This window comes from Archocentrus centrarchus, chromosome 11 (assembly GCF_007364275.1).
Source record: "Archocentrus centrarchus isolate MPI-CPG fArcCen1 chromosome 11, fArcCen1, whole genome shotgun sequence".
NCBI lineage: Eukaryota > Metazoa > Chordata > Actinopteri > Cichliformes > Cichlidae > Archocentrus > Archocentrus centrarchus.
This window is the reverse complement of record NC_044356.1, coordinates 36254923-36275104: the sequence shown is the minus strand read 5'-3', so window position 1 is coordinate 36275104 and position 20182 is coordinate 36254923. Positions and strand designations below refer to the sequence as shown.

At 47.0% G+C, this 20182-nt stretch overlaps 2 protein-coding genes across 4 annotated transcripts; both read right to left on the bottom strand.

Annotated features, from left to right (window-relative positions):
• hsd17b8 (hydroxysteroid (17-beta) dehydrogenase 8) lies at window positions 1-10176 on the bottom strand. Of its 2 annotated transcripts, XM_030741459.1 has the most exons (9): window positions 9952-10174; window positions 3086-3288; window positions 2651-2767; window positions 2342-2437; window positions 1787-1872; window positions 1616-1700; window positions 814-856; window positions 278-352; window positions 8-160 (listed from the first exon to the last, which is right to left on the bottom strand). In XM_030741459.1, the coding sequence occupies exons 1-9, from the start codon at window positions 9995-9997 to the stop codon at window positions 141-143; spliced, it is 771 nt and encodes a 256-aa protein (XP_030597319.1). In that variant the 5' UTR covers window positions 9998-10174; the 3' UTR covers window positions 8-140. The 2 variants fall into 2 exon arrangements, with proteins under 2 accessions (XP_030597318.1, XP_030597319.1); XM_030741458.1 differs by lacking the exon at window positions 814-856 and having other exon boundaries at window positions 1-160; window positions 9952-10176.
• A 1764-nt stretch (window positions 10177-11940) lies between these two features.
• brd2a (bromodomain containing 2a) lies at window positions 11941-19982 on the bottom strand. Of its 2 annotated transcripts, none has more exons than XM_030740292.1 (12): window positions 18498-19982; window positions 15715-16018; window positions 15501-15638; window positions 15180-15330; window positions 14902-15101; window positions 14353-14817; window positions 14065-14193; window positions 13768-13959; window positions 13429-13688; window positions 13022-13332; window positions 12816-12944; window positions 11941-12660 (listed from the first exon to the last, which is right to left on the bottom strand). In XM_030740292.1, the coding sequence occupies exons 1-12, from the start codon at window positions 18527-18529 to the stop codon at window positions 12536-12538; spliced, it is 2436 nt and encodes an 811-aa protein (XP_030596152.1). In that variant the 5' UTR covers window positions 18530-19982; the 3' UTR covers window positions 11941-12535. The 2 variants fall into 2 exon arrangements, with proteins under 2 accessions (XP_030596152.1, XP_030596151.1); XM_030740291.1 differs by having other exon boundaries at window positions 11941-12663; window positions 18498-19981.
• Window positions 19983-20182: the final 200 nt, after the last annotated feature.

Here is a 20182-nt window from a genome sequence, read left to right as displayed (position 1 = left end):
ATGTGACTTTACACTGTGCAGCACAAGTTCACACCAAAATTACACAAACATTCACACAATCATAACGTCACATAATCAAAAGAGTCATTAAAATAATTATGGCCTCATGTTGATGTCCATTAATGTGCTGGACGGCTGGTTTAACCCATGAACAGCCCACCTGACAGAGAAAGACATTTGGTGTTTAGACTGTGAGGGTCAGGGTTAGCATTGTGTGTTAGCATTGTGTGTTAGCATTGTGTGTTTCAGAGAAACGGAGAAGAGAAGCAAACTGCACCTGTGACCTCGATGCTAGCGCCGGTGATGTACTGAGAGTCATCGGAGGCGAGGAAGGCGCAGACATCAGCGACCTCTGGAGGACAGAGAGACGATCAGAGGTTTCCTCAGAGTCGCACAAACAGCAGCACAGCTTCAGCGAGGAGCTCACTTTAACTTTCATGATGCCGTGTAAACATTTTGTAACTGTTTCTGTAACTCTGACATGAAAACACTTCCATGAATTTTAACATCAGTGACAGAAACGAGCGGATTCTGGATGTTTGAGCTGCTTCTCATGATTCTCTGAAAAAAACTTCAAAAATTGAATTTTGGGTCAGTTGTCAAAGGTCGCGTCACCGTGATGGATCCAGGTTAGAGCGCCTCTGTTTCCCAATGCAGTCGTGTTTTAACACTAATGCAGCTCATGGCTCTCAAATGGAGAAACAGCACTGATGCTCAGACACTTCACACTGATCCAGTGGGTTCATTTCACTGTAGCTGCAGATACATACACACTGTACATGACTGACTGATTTACAGTGATGTTAAACTGACCTGCAGGCTCGCCCATTCGTCCCAGAGGCACCAACGACTTCATCTGAAACACAAACATCAGCTTCACCGAGGAGCAGAAAAAGCTGCTCGGGTCCGTCTGCCGGGCTTTAAGCCGGAGATTTAATTCAAGTCAGGAGGTCGACCGAGCTCAGCTGATCCAGAAACATTTACTACTGTTCAGCTATGTGGGATCAAAGCCGGTTACTGTGGGGTCTTCATCTGCTCACAGTTCAGGGAACATGTGAAGGAAGCAAATGTTGATTATCTGATTCAAACTGATCTGGGCGGTAACTGCTCACATTCATTAAACTTATGCAATCAGAAAAATAAGAACTGATCACATTTAAAACAAATATTATTGATTATAGTTACATTTTCAGTGATTACTTGATTACATTTGATTACTTTAAAAACAGTCTCTGAGCAGGTACTCAGACCGACTCGACGCGCTCAATATGTAAAATACATCTTTAAATGTTTTGAAACATTTTTGAAAGTCGAGTTTGATTTTAAAATAATCTAAAAATATTCTGACAGTTTATGTTTTTATGATGTTTAGCTTCAGTAATCTGACGTCATCATATTGAAGCAAGTACAAAACAAAAGTTATTTTATTTTGGCTTCAGTTCATATTCAGCAGTCGCCTTAAATTAATGCTAATCCTTTAACACTCTTAATGAGGGAATTAAAGTATTTATAATGAACAGTCTGCTTTGATTTGATGGTTTCACTCCTGATAGTTGAAGTGTGCTTACCTGCGTGTGTGTGTGTGTGTGTGTGTGTGTGTGTGTGTGTGCCATACCTTGCTAATAACTTTCTCTGGTACTTTGTCTGTCATTGGAGTCGTTATGAATCCCGGCAGCACGCAGTTACACCGAATCCCAAACCTGGAGGAAGCGAGGAGGAGGAGCCGGTGAGTGTCCAATCAGCTCGTGCGTTTCGATGCGTTCTCGCTGCCTCACTTTGTTCTCACCTGCTGAGCTCATTGGCGGCGGTCCTGGTCAAACCCTCCACTCCGGCTTTAGAGGCGGCGTAGTTGGCCTGTCCGATGTTCCCCACCTGCAAACAACAGTCACAAGATAAAGAGCAGATCGACTGACTCAGAACGAGCTCAGATCTGTGGATTTAAAGGATGAAAATGTTCTTCCTGTATCAAACAATCAGATATAATCTGCAGGATTTTAGAAGGAATTTTAAACCCAGGAAATCTGATGGGACACCTTCACTGCACAAACAGAAGATCCAGCTCTGCGTTTGAGCTTCATTCACACAAATATATGAAGTAAAATTTTAAAAATTCTAACTCAACTTTAAACAGATGACAAGAAATACAAAAAAGTCAAATGAGGCAGTCTCGTCCCTGCCAGCCGCTCTGTGTGTGCCGACACTCACTCAGCATCTTCCACTGAAGACTAAAATAGCTCCAACTTTGACTCGTTTTTCCACCTGTGTGTATCAAAGTGTGCGCATCAGCTTCATACTGGAAAGGTGGAGCACACCGAGTCTGCTGCACCTGCTTGTATCTCACCTTTCCCACGATGCTGCCCACAGTGATGATGGATCCTCTGGGCGCTCCGCAGGCCACCAGAGCCTGAGCGACAGCCTGAGTGATCAAGAATGAACCCTGGAAGGGGAAAAGAAATCCTTTCAGGCTGATCGAACTTCAGGATTTAAATATATTTTATCTGTAACTTCTGCAGATTTTATCGATAACAGGAAATAAACATGTACAGAAACAACTCTTCTGTTGTTGACATCGTTTTAAACTGTGTTCAGTTCTCTCCCAGTCTGGGGTCACAGACGGAGGAGAAGCTGACCTGGGGTCAGCACTGCCTACCTTCAGGTTGATCTGGATGACTTTGTCAAACTGCTCCTCCTCCATGCTGAGCAGGAAGTTGTCCTGGGTGATGCCGGCTGCGTTCACGCACACCGAGGGAGGCTGGAAGTAACGAGTCTGCAGGAGGAAGATGAGGATGCTTACGTTAAAGCAGTGGTTCTCAAATCCAGGCCTCGTGGGCCAGTGTCCTGCAGGTTTTAGATGCATCTCTGCTTCAACACACCTGAGTCAAATATAGAAGTCATTAGCAGGACTCTGGAGAACTTGACTGCATACTGAGGAGGTAATTCAGCCATTTGATTCAGGTGTGTTGGATCAGGGACACATCTAAAACCTGCAGGACACTGGGTCACGAGCCCTGGATTTGAGGATCTTTGTAATAAAGGAAGGGGAGGAAGAAAAGACGTGCAGATGTGCAGCAGGATCGTTTTTCACCTGCACGCTCGTTACAAGCTTCTGGATGCTCTCCTTAGACGACACGTCCACCACAGCCGCCGTGTGAACCTGCCCTCTGAGGTCGTCCCGCAGACTGTCCAGCGTCTCATTGGCTGACTCCTCGCTAATGTCAGCGACCACCACGGAGGCGCCCTCAGAGGCGAAACGCTGGCACACCGCCCGTCCAATCCCGCTGCCTCCACCTGGGCGAGAAGAGAGGAGCATGAAGTCAGAGCGGGAGCAGGGAGGAGGGAAACAGGGAGGAGGGAAGCCTGAGAGGCTGCTGTTTGAGGACTCAGTGGCCTCAGAGTGAAGACTGTGTGCTCCTCACAGGAAGATAACCAATCACAGCATCTGCACCAAAGTCAGTGTGAACACTCGGCTGAAGGTCTGCTGCAAATAAACTTCCACTTGGAATATTTTCAGGATGAGCTGCTGTGTGCTGACTAACTGCAAACTCCTGTTATTCCTCTGCTGTTTGTGTGTTTTAAAGAGGAGGGTGTAATGTATTGTTGGAAAGTGGGTGTGTGGTACGCGTTCTGTATGTCCCTAATGGGTATCCGTACCTAGCGGTTGGGGCAGTCAGGAAAGCGGCCCGGCCATGTTTGTGGAATAATAAAAGAATGCGCCAGTTGAGAACAAGCTCGTTCCTGTCTATTTAGTACACAATATAAGTACATTACATGGTGTCAGAAGTCTAGTAAGAACGGCAACCACGCCGCCATGACTACGCAGTTTGAACACCCGAAGATTGACTGGGATGCCGCGGATTTATATCAGGAGTTTCAGCGGTTCAGCTGCCACGTTAGCTTCGTGTTCGCAGGACCCCTCGCCGCGCTGGACGCAAAACAGAAAGCCGGCTGGCTGGGTACGTGGATAGGCGAGCAAGGGAGAGAGATTTACAAGACGCTTCAGTGGGCGGATGGCGAAAAAGACGACCCCGCGAAAGTGCTGGATAAGTTCGCCGGGTCCATCAGACCGAGGAAAAATAAACGGATCGCCAGACACCGCTTCAAGCAGAGAAAGCAAGGCGCAACAGAAAGTTTTGACCACTTTGTGAAGGACCTGAAGCTGCTTCTAATGGACTGTGAGTATCCAAACGCAGATGACATGTTGATCGATGCAATAATAGCAGGAGTCAGAGAGAATCGTGTCCAGGAGAGACTGCTGGATAAAGGTGAGGATTTGACACTGGCTAAAGCAGTTGAAATTCCCCAGCAATACGAAATGTCTCAAATTCAGATGCGAATTGTTAGAGAGGAAGATGCACAGGTGGCGCATGTGTCAACCAGACCGAAGCACTATAATCAAAACAAAAAAACTTACAGTCACAAGCAGCATAAGCCCACACAACCAATGCAAACTGCACCAAATAAAACAAACAATTGTTCAAGATGCGGTAAAGATACCAAACACAAGTGGAATGGAGGAAAATGCCCAGCAAAAGGCTCTTTGTGCTCATGCTGTCAAAAACGAAACCACTGGGCATCAGTCTGCCGAAGCCGATTAGTAAGTGCACTTAATGCAGAGTCACCCTCCTTCCAGAGTGACGAGGACATTCTGGACATAAACCTGACAACAGAGGATGTTCCCATAGCAATGCTTACAGATGATAAGTGGTTGGTGGACGTTTTTGTTCTGGCTCACAAAGTGCAGTTTAGAATAGATACAGGTGCTAAATGCAATACGCTGACTCTGAACTGTTATCAGTTGCTGAACCACATGGGGGAGCTAAAGAGTTCCAAAAGAGTGCTGAGAACCTACTCCAATCACAAAATAAAGCCAGTCGCTGCTGTCGACCTTCCACTAAAGTATAAGGACTGTAAATGCACAGCGGAGTTCGAAATAGTGGACATTGCTCAAGAGAATGTGCTCAGTGGCACAACAGCCGAGGCCTTTGGCCTAATTGCTAGACTGGACTCTCAAAATGTCGGCAGAGTGGCAAACGATGTGAGCACAGTTAACAACACCGCCACGAACCCGAGTCCACCTGCTGGTCTAGAAAACTTTCCTGAACTAACACGTACTACAGGAACATTGCCAGGCAAATATACAATAAAGATCGACCCTGAAGCAAAACCAGTGGTGCATCCTGTGCGCCGACAACCAGTAGCCCTCAGAGCAAAGATAGAGAATAAGCTCAATGAGATGGTAAATGACGGCTACATCACCAAAGTTAACCGACCAACTGAGTGGGTGAGCTCTATGGTTGTGGTCACAAACAAAGACAAACTCCGAATATGCATAGATCCAAGTGACCTGAACCACGCTATCAAACGGGAGCATTACCCAATGCGCACAATCGAAGAGGTTGTAGCTACTATGCCCAATGCAAAGGTGTTCTCTGTACTAGATGCAAAGTCAGGCTTCTTGCAGATTGAGTTAGACGAAGCATCATCTTTCTTGACAACATTCAACACCCCTTTTGGGAGGTTCAGATGGCTGAGGCTACCCTTCGGCATAAAGTGTGCACCGGAAATATTCCAGCGCATCATGGACCAGATGCTGGAAGGTGTCAGTGGGGCAACTGCCATAATGGATGACATTCTCATCGCAGCACACACAGTGGAAGAGCACGACAAAATACTCAGAAAAGTTGTAGAGAGAGCCACGAGCTACAATCTGAGGCTAAACTTCAGCAAATGCCACATCCGGCAGCTAGAAGTGCCATATGTGGGACATTTAATAACAGCTGACGGATTGAAACCAGATCCTGCTAAAACAGAAGCTGTGCGACGCATGCCACCACCAACTGACAAAGACGGTGTTCGCCGCTTCTTGGGATTTGTGACATATTTGTCAAAGTTCATTCCAAACCTTAGTGAGATTGATGCTCCCTTACGACAACTTACAAAAAGCGATGTGGAGTTCTCATGGGATCCAGCACAGCAGCAGGCATTTGACAAACTTAAGCACTTATGCACTCGTCACCCCGTGCTGAAGTTTTATGATGTGACAAAACCTGTGGAGATATATTGTGATGCAAGCAGCACAGGACTGGGAGCTGTTCTGATACAGGATGATCAACCAGTCGCCTTCTCATCTAGGTCTATGACGGATGCCGAGACGCGCTACGCACAGATTGAGAAGGAGATGCTCTCCATTGTTCATGCCTGCGCCAAGTTTCACCACTACATATTTGGGAAACATGTCACAATATACAATGACCACAAGCCACTGGAGGACATCTATAAGAAACCGTTACTGTCAACTCCGATGCGCATACAGAGGATGTGCTTGCGACTGCAGTGGTATGACATCACGGTTAAGTACAGAAGAGGGAAAGACATGGAGCTCCCTGATACACTGTCCAGGGCACAGCTGCCTGATAAGACCCCAGAGGCAGGCAGCCTGGAATGTGTCTCAATGCTCAGCTTTCTGTCTGTAAGTAGCGATAAGTACACCGAACTGCAGCAATACACCAAAGAGGAATTAAGTCCTCTCCAGCAAATCATCCAGCAAGGTTGGCCAGACAACAGGAGGGAACTACCCATCCCCGTCCAGCCGTACTGGGACTCAAGAAGTCAGCTGACTATAACCGACGGCGTAGTGTACAAAGGAATACGCATCGTTGTCCCCCCCACCATGCGAAGACACATGCTGGAGCTAATACACCAGTCTCACCTGGGCATGGTGAAGAGCAAACAACGAGCACGTGAAGTGTTATATTGGCCAGGTATGAGTGCCGAAATTGAAAACGCGATCAGAAATTGTTATACGTGTGCTGAGATTCAGAACAGACTTCCTAAGCAGCCACTCATTCCAACAGAAACACCTGAGCTACCATTTGAAGTTGTGGCCTCTGATCTGTTTGAGTTTGAGGACAAACAGTATATCATACTAGTGGACTATCATTCTAAATACATTGAGGTTGAACTGTTAAGAGACCAGCGCAGCCGCACTGCTATTGAAGCCCTGAAATCTCAGTTCAGCAGACATGGAATCCCTGCCATTCTGCGGACAGATAACGGCCCGCAGTATGCTTCAGAGGAATTCAAAGAGTTCTGCGAAAGCTACAGCATTCTGCACAAAACATCTTCACCTCATTTGCCACACTCCAATGGCGAAGCAGAGCGGGCAGTACAAACAGTTAAGAAATTGTGGAGCAAAGCAACTGACAAACATCTGGCTCTACTGGACTACAGGACAACTCCTCTTGAGTCAGTCGGCCTGTCGCCAGCACAGCTGCTCATGGGCAGGAGACCCCGCAATAAACTGCCAACTGCTCGTGCATTACTTAGACCGATGACCTATGACCCCCTCAAAGTAAAGCACCTACTAGACAAGACTAAAGACACCCAGAAGTTCTATTACGACAGAAGAGCAAGCCGCTCGCGTCCAGACCTACGTCCTGGGGACGAGGTCAGGATGGCACCGTACCCAGGCAATCAGAGATGGGCCCCTGGAGTTATCACTCAGCAGCACAGTTCACCTCGGTCGTACATTGTGGACAGCAAGGGCAAGCTGTTTCGGCGCAATATGCAACATCTCCGCAGAGCCACTCAAACTGCCAATCAGTCCCGGCATGATCTGCCTGATGAGCCCTGGCACGAACCAGCAGCTGAGGAACCACAGTCATCGGCAGGCCCGCCAGCGTCCCCTCTGTCACCCTCAGAGGTACCCCGGCTCACGCAGGCCCAAACAGGTGGACTCTTTCGCACTAGGCTGGGCAGAACAGTAAGACCACCTGAGAGGCTCAACTTATGAACTGTCTTAGTCAGGGACAGGCGTGATAAGACGTCTGTTGGAAGTGATGTGCTAGTAACCTCATCTTCCTAGTTTAGTTTGACTACTTGTTCAGTAATAAGCTAAATATTCACTGTATTAAGATTACAGGTATCAGTGAAAGTAAGTATTGTATCAGTGAAAGTATTGTTCGGTTATGGTTACACTGTTGTGAAGCTAAATGATAATTTCAGTTGGGGTAGTGTTTAGGGGAATGCTTCTTTCAGTTTGTTACATGTAGCACTGCATTTGTTTTACTGTTGAGAAAGGGGGATGTAATGTATTGTTGGAAAGTGCGTGTGTGGTACGCGTTCTGTATGTCCCTAATGGGTATCCGTACCTAGCGGTTGGGGCAGTCAGGAAAGCGGCCCGGCCATGTTTGTGGAATAATAAAAGAAAGCGCCAGTTGAGAACAAGCTCGTTCCTGTCTATTTAGTACACAATATAAGTACATTACAGAGGGTTTGGATTTACTACACATGAGGACGAGAGCTACAAACTGGAGGCCAAAAAAAATCTAAAAGATCACATAAACACGTTTTTTCCAGCTCTAAAAGTTAAATGTATTCAGCAGGATGCTGCTTAGCATCACATGTCCCCAGCACAAACACTGAACATTTATTTTTGTTAGAAAGCAGGTGTAGGCGCCTGGGTGGCTTAGTGGTGAAGCCGGTGTTACGTCGATTCGCGTTTCCCCATCAGATACTGTTTCACTAGCGTCCTCGCCGCAGAAGCGGCAAAAAATGCGCGTGCTTGCGCCGCAAGACAACTACGGACACCGTGAAAGCTCAAACACTGTGTTTCGGCGAAGTTGTCCCACTTTTTTGCAACTGCCCAAAACTGGGGCAGTAACCCAAACTGGTGGAACACGTCCTGATGGCTCAATAAGTGCCATCAGTTCCGCCTGTGTTAACCTGGGAGAATCTGATGGCTCTAATGCACTCATTAGATACCGTTCCCCCTGTGTTTGACCTTTCACGGTGTCCGTAGTTCTCTTGCAGCGCAAGCACGGAAGAAGCACGCGCGTTTTTTGCCGCGTGGGCGGCGAGGACACGCTAGGGAAACAGTATCTGATGGGGAAACGCGAATCGACGTAATGGGCTCGACACACGGGGAGCGACAAACGACAGCGACAAATGGGCCGCATCGCCACTGGGGTGAAACCGAACACACGGGAGGCGATAGCGACAGCAGCATTGCGAATCGCGCTCTCATGTCACTCATCTCCAAGAAATGTGATTGGTTAGACATTTTCAAAGCAGTCCGTGTCAGACACGGCAATAAAGATGAGTCCGAAGATTTTATTGGAACTGGCAGAAATCTTAAGTCTCCTCTACAAAAGAAAAAGACAACCTTGGGTTCATCCTATATTAGCACAAAAGTCCTCTCTATCCGTCTGTTTAACGTTGGTCTTGTGCCAACACGTTCCCATACGGCTGCCTTTTGTGTGTAAGTCGATAATCACTGTGTGAAGTGTCATATAACATAGGAAAGTCAAACACAGCTAAAACGATGCTTTCCTTCCTGCTCAAAGTGGTTGCAGACTGCAGTGTGTAGCATACTCTCCGCTCATTGGTCAGTCAATGAAACCCTCGCTGATTGGTTTAGTGCCACGCGACAGCGACAAAAGTAGAACATTTTTCAACTTTGTTGTGTCGCGTCGCCTGGTCGCGTGTGCACGTCTACGTGTACGAGCTCGAAATTTCACATGCACGAATGTCGCCGGTCGCTTAGCTGGAGGAGGGCAAGCGATTGTCGCCTCATCGCACAAGCTCCATAGGAAATGAATGGAGAGCGAGCGACGTCGCTCCCCGTGTGTCGAGCCCCTAACACCGGCGACCACATACCACATTGTGGCCAAAAATGCAAAAAAACAGAAAAAAGAAAGCAGGTTTAGAGAGTGGAGCTGCAGCCTGAGGTTAATCTGCCAGCAGCGTTTCTCAAACTCAAATCAGCTTTCAGCAGTTACAGGAAATAAAATGAAGCTTCTCAGTTTTAACGGCACAAACTTTCAGGCTGCTCCAAACTCAGAGTTTAATGCAGAGTGAAGCTGCTCTGAGCTGCAGCACAAACATCCAGACAAACCCTGCTAACAGGAGCGGACCCCGTTTATTTCTCTGTAATATAAAACAGAAACTAACCGCTGACCAGCGCCAACCTTGAAACGAGCCTGGTGGCAGCCGCCATGACAGTTTTATGTTGTTGTAGCTTTGAGTGTTTCCACCAGGTGGCGATAGAGGGTGGCGTGAACCTGGCTTGTAAACACGTAGCAGTTAGCACGATGACAGCTGCGTGTCTCCTCGATCACAGCCTTCAGCCAGTCCAGTGTTTCTGTTTCAGTGATCTGAACACTCTGATATCCAGATATGTGATTTACCTTCCACAGAATAGCTGCCGTGAAGCTGCTTATTTGGGCTTCCGAGTGAAACTCCTTGACTATCTCTCGGCGCCCCATAATAAAGCAAAAGACGAGTGGTAGGTAGTTTGTCCCTTCCAAGCCCCCGTTTCCTGTTTATCGCTCCTGCCCAATTTGACCGGGCGCACACCCAAACACTCATAACAGCCCAGAGTGAGGAGGCAGCATAAGAATGAGCTCCAGTAAGCGGGGAAAATATAGAAAATATATAATAAAGAGTGGGAGAAAGAGAGCGCACTTAAAGATTGGATCGAGCGATGGGAGACAGTGGCGCTAAAAGTGTTTATGCACTATATGCATAGGGGCGCCAAAACGATGCGGCGAAATTATTTCTCTAGTCGAATTTTCTGTATTTAACAGCTGTGCATATGAAATGATCAGTAACAGAGGAACGGCGCTGATTAGGCACCCCTGTGCTCCTTCACCTCCCTCCTCCTGCCCCCCACCCCAAAAAAAAATAGTGTCCACATACACCTCTGAAAGTAGCTGCGGTCCTAATGGGAGACGTAACCAAAGGCATTCTGCAAATTTTGCAAGTGTGAAATATGTGCTCACCATGCTGATTTAGTTCAACATGCTGATACAGAGAAGCACACACACAAAAACTGTGCACCCTTCTCTTCTATGAGGCTAAGAACCATGGGTTTGACTGCTCCAAACACAATGAGACAAAACAAAGAAGTGAGCTATACTACTATAGAGATATACTGTTTAAAAGCAGCCTCAGTTTTACACAGTGTTGTGGGTTGCCAGTTGGGCTTCTTTTGGGCTTGTTTTCATAGAGCTGGTTGCTTGTTTCTGTCGCGACATCTGGCAACACTGCTGGCAGCAGCATTACTAAATATGATCCAAGTATGACATAAATGTTATTATAAGCTTGTTTCATATTCATTGACCTGCATTTTAAATGTGAGAATCAGTGACAGAGTTTATATCCATGTAACAGGAAATAAAGGAGACGCAGCAGGATGGAGGATTTAGTCTGTTCTGTCCAGCAGTTTGAAGTTATTAGAATAAATGTGTCTGTTCTCTGCTGCACGGATGTGACAGGTGAGCTGTGAAGTCCTCAGAGTTTAGTTTTGTATCATTACTGTTTATGATGAGACGTTTTGTTTAAGTAATGAAGTCCACAAAGTTACTCAGGGTTAAAAATGTTTGCAGAAGCAGAAATATTTCTTACAGCGGGTTTGAATAAAATGCTGCCAGTCGGTGAAAAGACATCTCGGTTTATTGATGCTCGGCTGTAACGATGAGTACAGACGCTTCAGGCTGCTGACAAACTGAAACACTAAAAAGGAACCAAAACTCTGCAGAAAACAAACACAAGCTCAGTTATGTACACTTCCACAATCCTGACACACAACCAAAGATCCGACTTCAGCTTCAGGATCATCAGAAGTTTCTCCCTAAATAAATAATCGCTGCAGACAAAAACAAACACCTTACCTAAAAATCACAAACGTGTTTAGTAGCACAAAGAAAACCAAAGGAAACCTCATCATCATCATCGTCACAGCACCAATCAGTCTGTGGCTACTCGATCAAAGTAACCCCCCGCCCCAAACCTGCTGAACTGAAACACTTCATAAAAGAAACTTTAAAAAAAAAAACTTAAATGTGAGCTGCCATCAATCTCAAAGGCCGAGGGTTCAAAGACAAACTTTATTTAAATGATGGACCTGACGTGTTTGAAGTAAAGAACTGAGCAAAGACGTTCCTGAGGACCGAACACGTCCCCACAGTTTATTAGCAGATTGGTCACATTAGAAAAAGCAACACGTTTACACAGAAATGGATCAAACAGAAATATTCAGGGATGACTCCTGCAGATGTTCAGCAGCTCCTCTGATCTGAAGGTGCTTCTGTGTGCAGACACTTTAATGCCTGCATGAAAATTGTGAGGAACGCTCCCCTCTTTATCCAACCAGAAAAAACTAAAACTGCACTCATGCCAGTTCCAGCGTTCCCACAATGAGGGAATAAATTAGCTTCTTTATAAAAGAAATAACTGTACAGCACAAAGACAGGAGCACGCTGAGGAGGGAAAATCATCTCCAGAAATGAGACACATTCTGGCTCTAGCCCCCTGATCCCCCCAACGTACGCGTCCATCTGCTTTATGTGCAGGAGATGGAGCGTCCCTCGCTACGCCCGCCGACGTCGGTCCTCCAGAGAAGAGCAGGAACCTCCTCCATCTCTGCGGGGCTCGCCGACCCCATCCTGCAGCTCCACACTCAGCAGCTTAAATCGGTTCAGTCCACTCAGGGGGAGAAGAAGCAGGAACTCTTTCATAGGAAACAGTTCATCTCTCAGCCCGAGTCCGATTCGCTCGTGTCTGAGGAGGACGACGAAGAGGATGATGAAGAGGAGTCGGAGGAGGAGCTACTGGCGCTGAGACGCGACGGCTGGGTGTGAGCGTCGGCTGCAGGTTTCTCTGCTGGAGGAAGCAAACAAACACCATCAGGACCTGATGAGCTTCAGCTCAGGATACATGAAAGGACGTTCTGAGCTCCAGCTGCAGTTTTCAAACCTGAGCCCGTTCACTGAATAAGTTTAACTCACTCCACTCTTAAAGCACGGACGACTTACGTTTGGTCTTCAGGGGCTTCTTTCCAGAGTTGAGCTGCCCGCTGACGTCCATCAGCCGTCTCTCCAGCTCCAGCTGCTTCTCCAGAGCGAGTTCTTCCCGGGACTTTCCAGCGCTGTTCTTCTTACTCGCTGCAGACAGACGAGAACATCAGTAAGCTGATCAAAGGTCAGCGAAGCTGCTGCTCGAGTTTGTGCAGTTTACCAACCGTATGGCTTTCGAGGTTTCTTCCTCAGGCACGTCATGACGTATCTCTCCAGCTCCCTCAGCGTCGACGGCTTCAGCGTCTCAAAGTCGATCTCGATCTCCTCGGGGTTGGTGTCTCGGAGCGACGGCTCGCGGGACTGGATGATGTAAACGACGCGGCCGAGCTTCTCGCCGGGCAGCTTGTTGATGTCCAGACTGAGCTGACGCTTCTCATCGTACGACATGGGCGCGGTCTCCTCCTCTTCATCGGAGTCGAAATGACTCACGAGGGGATCGTGGACCATCTGGGGGATGATGGTGGTCTTTTTGGATCTGGTGGAGGAAAGCAGAGTGTTAAAAACAAGGAACTTTATCATTTGTACATGATGCTTTCAGCTCCTAAACCGTCCAGTAGGTGGCAGCACACACTTGCTCTTGTTTTTCTTGCTCGGTGGCTTCTTCATCGGCATTACAGGACAGGCCATTCCTCGGCTGCTCTTGGATTTTGGAGTCTTGGCCATTTTCGGGGTCTTGGGGGGCCTAACAGGCAGCTGCTCTTCCTCTATCCTCCGGTGCTTCTCTTTTTCAACTTTCTTCTTCTTCTTTTTGTCTTTTTTGTCCTTCTTCTTCTTGGGTTTGGTGATGGGGCCCTGAGAGAGCGCGGTGAGCTGCTCATGAACAGCTTTGAGCTGGAAAAAGATTTAAAAAATGACATCAGTGCCACAAACTGTGAAGCTCTGCTCAGTGTGCAGACGCTGCAGTACACACCTGCTCCTGCAGCTCTGCCAGCCGGGTCGCCCTCTCCTCCTCAGAGTCGGAGCTCGGGCTGCTGTCGCTCTCCTCGCTTTCACTGCTGAGCTCGCTCTCAGAGGAGGAAGAAGAGGAGGAGGATGAAGAGGAGGAGCTGGGTGGTGCCGGAGGCTCGTCTGGCATCTTAGCGATGCAGAACTCAAACACATCCTGGAGGACAAAAAACAGAAGATTTAAAAACAAGTGACTGAGAACCAGAAGCAGAACTTTAAACTTATTTACATTTTTTAAACAGCAGTGAAAAAAAAAAAACACCTGCAGTTTTCTGGCCATGGCCACCACATCGTGGTCCGGAGGGTTGTACTTGTAGCAGTTGGAGAACATCAGTCTGACATCAGCGGAGAACTGCAGTGTGTCTCGGTACTCTCTGCTGTCCATCTTCCTCTAAAAATAGACAAAGAAAAGATTTTAAAAAAATAAGCATCGACTCTAACACGTGTGACAGGATCAACGTTGCAGGTCTCAGCAGGTTTCTCAGCTCTCCAGCACAGAAAATGGATTTCAGAAGTAACTGAAAATGATGCACATGGATGAAGAGCGTACCTTGATGGTGCTGAGGTCCATGGGCTGTTTAATGATGTCGTGGTAGTCGTGCAGACCCAGCGACGTGGCATCCACGGGCTTGTAAAACGGCCACGCATACGCCGCGTGCTTCTTCGACAGCAGCTCCTTCAGGACGCCGCCGCAGTAACGCATCTGGGGGCTCAGCTTGTTGCGGCGCACCGGCGGCGGCAAGATCGAATCCGGTAAGTCCTTCTTGGGAGGTTTGATGGGTCGTCCGCTCACTCCTCTCCTGTTCCCCCCCGCTCCTTTGGCGCCTGTAACCATCGCTCCTCGGCCCATGTTCATGTTCATTCCCATCCCAGAGTTGTGGTCCACCCCCAGAGAGGTGAGGGTGAGCGGCAAGTCGTGCCCCAGGCCGATGCCGCTGACGCCCATGGTGCTCATTATTGGCATGGGTACGGTGCTTGGCGTGGTCGTGTCTGCTTTCCGTTTCACACCTTTTTTCTGTGGAGGAAGAGGAGGAAGACAGGAGGTCAGTAATCTGCTTCTTCAGTCGTCATGAAACAAACAGTGAAGCGTTACAGTTACCTTAGCCGTGGGCTGCGTGGGCAGCAGACCTGTGATGGTGGGTATAGTCTGCTCAGTGTGAAAGCTGGGGGGCATGCTCTTGGTCAAGATGGTCTGTGGAGAGGTGGAGAGGATGGAGTCGGGTGTTTCTGGGGTGGGAGGTGAGTACGCTGACTGAGAGACAGCTGGGACTTGATGAGCTGTTGTCACCCCTCCAGAAACTGAAGGAGAGGACAAGAAGAGTCAGACTGAAGATCTCAAATGTTCTGACTGCACGAAGGCTGCGGCCCAACGCTCACCTGCATTACTTTTGCCTTTTCTGCTGCTTTTGACCGGCTTGCTCCGAGGAGGTGGGGGCGGCAGCTCCACCTCTTCCTGAGGCATCTGAGCCACTTTCTGCAGGAACGCCTTTTCCAGAGACTGAGCCATCAGGACGATGTCATCTGTCGGCTGCAGAGAAGGAAATCCAGACAAAATGGTTTCGTGCGTTAACATCATTAAAACACTTTATGCGAGCTAAATAACTACAAACATCTAAAAGGTCAAAGGTAATATGGCTGCTATATATATATATATTTACACAGTGGTAACTGTGAGACACCAGACCTTCTCAGACTCACCTTGTTGTAAATGTAGCAGTTGGTAAACATGGTGTTGAAGTCCTGCATGCACTCACTGGCACTGCGGTAGTAGTTATTCTCTAATCTCTTCTTGATGGTGCCCATGTCCATGGGATTCTTGATGATCTTGTGATAGTCCTGGAGGAAAGAGGGGCTCTTTCAGAACAGGACACATTCAAACTTTACCCTTTAACCCTCTGAACGCCACACTCACCGGCAGGTTGAGCTTGATGGCGTCCACGGGCTCATGGAAGGGCCACGCAAAGTGGTGCCTCCACAAAGACTTGAGCAGGACTTTCTGCAGGAACTGAAGCTGGTTGGTCATCCTCCCCTGCCGGCCGGGGTCCTTCACCGGGGGCTGAGGTGGCCCCGAAGGGACTATGTGGCTGTGGGGGGGCATCCCGGGACTCTCGAAGCCCTCGTAGAGCAGTGAAGGTTTTCGGATGCGTTTTCCAGCTGCGCCGCAGTTCTGATCCAGCATTATTCCCAACATACCGACATCAGGCCCAGCATGGGAGCTGCAGAGAGCAGTTATGAAACCAGCTGAGTATTTTGGCATGTGACCTTTCTCTAAGGTCATAAAAAATTAAATAAAATAAACAAAAATAGCATTTAACCTTTGGCACTGTTTTCCAGCCTGCACCAGGGTGCCAAACCTATTTTTAATGCCCACAGTACCTGAATTAAAACACGGGTAAACTAAAGGTTTTCTTCTCAGTATTCACAGAAACATTAATATTCTGTGCTGTGAATCTGGGATTAATATGAACGCTAATCAACTTTCATCCAAAGCGTTCCCTGGTTATCTTAGGTTATCCTATCAAACTCAATTAATCCTGCTTACAGCGCTTCACACAGATCAGAATAAACCCCCTCCACAGGTCAGTCACAGATGATATTACACATCAACAAGCATCCAACCAGCTCTGAGCACTTCCTCCTCTCTACATCCCTCTGACTCAAACCCCACGCCCATTTAAAAAAACAAAAAAACAAAAAACACCTCTCTGGAGAGGATTGTGGGTGGAGTTTAAGCTGCTGTGTTACCATAACGACTGGAATATTCCAGAAAATGTCAAACACCAAACTCCTTCATCACATTAGTGTGCTGTTAGTAATACAGTGACAAGTTACACTAACGCCAGGTCACTCCTACTCGTAACACCACAAGTGAGACACCGGCTGTAAACCGAGATGCTGCCATGTGGCCGAGTTCCCGATGACCTCAGTGCCGCCATGTTTAAAGAGACCAGCTCTCTCCAAGGTCCCAAACATGTAACACGACTCTTTAAACCAGAGGGAGACGGTCCAGTGTTGACCTGACTTACCATCATGCCTCCACGTGCACCTTTAATCAACAACAAACCATACAGCCTACAGCTGAACAGGACGGCCACGGGTACAAACAGGTAGGCCAGTTATAGTGACTGTAATTTAGACTTCCTAACATACAGTTACAGGAGCACCAACAGTGGGAGCTGCTGCATCTTATTGCTTAACATCTAATTGAATTTGTTAATGACTGTATTTAATATTTACAAACACTGTGACTACACACTGCTGCCTGGTTGCTTTAATGGGAGGCTGTTACCTGTTGATGGAAGCATCACATCTACACACAGTGACATTAATGCTAATTTTTTTCACACTAAATAAACCGCACGTCTGTGGTGTGACGCCCCCCCCAACTGAACTACAAGACTTGTAACAAAGGCATGACGGGGCATTTAAGGTCATCTTCTGAAAAACTACCAAACACTAATGACAGATGCTGTTGTGTGAATGTTTTGCATTTGCAGCATCCAGTGTAGCTCAGGGGTGTGTTTGCACTGTCACACCCTGCACACCTAGTATACTATTAACTAGTTAAATACACAAAATCTAAAAATATTTAGCTACATTAGAATAAAAAAACTAATGTAAAGCACAAAGCAGGTCACCTTGAATGATACAAACTGTTGGAAACACATTTGTCAGTTAGTGTACTTTATTATTTAAAAAAGGGAAGTAATCATGTACAAAATATTAACAGCACTACACAAAAAAACAAAAAACAAAAACAGGTTGGTTAAAAAAAATATTAAAGATGGGAGGAAAAAAAAACTCCATAAATCATCAAAACCAAAAAAAAGCTTGTTAAACACATCTGGTATACAATACTATTACTTAGTATGTATTATAAAGTAGAGAGTAACTTTAACCATGCTGCTAACTAGTCTGGGATGAGTGAGCGCTGTAACCAGGCAACCGACGGAAACACCCAACACACACACGGATAACCCGACATTTAAAAAGCTGCAACATTTCCCACAGTAACGACATTATGCCGGGCATCATACACAAATAATCAGTCATGGTGCTGCCGATATCAGAGCCTGCATTAGCAGTTATGCCAGAACGGCGAGTCGTTGCAGCTGCGATCACAACCCCTGACCGTCACATGGCTACAACAACAAACCGGCGAAGCACGCAGGAACCCCGGCGTGGCCGTGCTCACGTACCGCTGACACGGATTTGCGCACCGATCTGGCTCAACGGTGGTTTGGCCACTAAGCGACACATTTATCCAGAAGCTAACGCTGCCGTTACCTTCCTTAATATCAGGGCAGAAGTGTTAACACTACTGTTAAATACATAGAGCGGGGGCTGTGATACTTACACGGCTCACGAACACCGCGCTGGGTTCAGGTAGTGCTAACAATGCTAACACAGGCAGCGGGAGAGAGCGGCCAACGGCAGCCGAAGATGGCGCCGGCACAGCGCTCAGCAGTCGCAGGTTATGTTAAAAAGCCACATAACGACCTTATTTTTCCCACATTAAAATCACTTCTAATGCCTGTAACATAAGGTCCTTCTTGCGGGATACTCAGCGTCCCCCTCTCTTCAACTGGCATTACAGCGAACAGACTGCCTGTTCTGACATTTTCAAAAATAATCAGAAATGTTCACAATATTCCGCCTGATGGAAAGCTGAGAGTCAGTTATACCAGTAGATACCTGTTAAACGTCGGGTTAACAGCCACTTCCATTGGGATGGATCCGGATTCGGTTTTTAGCTACACTCAAACCAGGATCCGTCTCCAGTCGTCTCTACTCCCCGCCACTGAGATCTCCTTCTGATCTGCTTCGCTGAAATGGCGACTACGTGACTACACCCGACTTTTTATAGACCGGTCGTTCACCGTATTGGACAGACCGCCACAGAGTGTCCCCGCCCTTCGAGTTCCTACTGGCTGTTCACGACGTCAGTCAAAACCGCCACACCCCTAAATACTGAAACTCCACAACCTGTAATTCAGGGCAGCCTATTCGCAAGATTTTCCTGTCCGTCAAATAAATTGCACAACACTATTGGTTCATCCCATCCAGCACTTACAATATACTGTTAGCTAGCTAGCTCCGCCATATTACCCTCCACAAAAATCATATTACATTACGTCAACGTGTGGAGAGCGACGGCGGGGATTGGTCCAAACTGTTGTAACGCGGGGTTTCAGGGTAAATACCAAGAAGCTGATTGGGTCCTACATCCCGTCACGCATACCCTCGGAGAGCCAAGGGCTTCTTCCCACGAGCGCTCTGCAAACCTGCACATCCGCATTTTTGTCTGCGGGAAGAGAAATGAGGCCGCCATCTTTAAGCACACTGAAACACTGTGTTAGGATCAAACAGTGACCAACTAACACCACAAAACCTCAACAAAAGTACAAATAACGTTGTGTATTCGGTTTACAAGCACAACTGAAGTGCGTAACCCGTTACCTACAGAAGAAAGCAACACAATTTCAACCATGAAACCAGCCGTGTCACAAAAACGAGGCCTTCCCGACACACAAAGCCTCATCGCCGAGAAAAGGCGCAGATCAGGCCTCCCGGGTTTTTTTTTCAACTTAGAGATGTTTATGCTGTAACTCATTTACACCATCCAACAATAAATACAACCTGCAATAAAATAAACACCGTAACGAGGTCATAGAAACCAACGCCTGAATGACACAGCAGTTTTCACGATCCACCTCATTCTTGATTAAATCAGACTCAACCAAAGGATTTACACAAAACACTAACAAAGCCCGAGAACATGATCGCATTATCTCTGCTTTTACAGATAAATACCTCCACACCTCCGTGGCTCTGACAAACGACAAAACACCAAAATAATCCTACAAATATACCCAATTAATAAACATTTTAACGCAGCTTTAAAAAAAAATTCATCACTCATCAAAACCTCCGATTCACAAAAGGTTACTTAACCACTCTGCCCATCCCCCACACCAAGGTTACAACTCCCTGCAATGTCACAAATACACGGAAAAACACCGACACACACACCAGCGCTCCGTCACATATTTCTAACGTTTTCATCGTATGGTGCTGTAAAAACACACATTACACCACATATTTAATAAATATGTAAATATATCAAAAATACATTTAAATATTTAACATCAAAGTCTGGAGTTTAAAATAAATAAATTCCAACGGTAAATCCAAAGTAATGCGAAACCTTTCTTCCAAAAATCTTCTTCTCTTCCACCTCGGTACTTTTTAACCAACACATTTCCCTCCAACATGTCCGCCTTCTTCCACATTCCCTGCACTGGTGGGGGAGGGGAGTCACATGATGGCTCGAGCCCGCTCATCAAACCTGGACACGTGGCATTCTGCAAACACCGCGA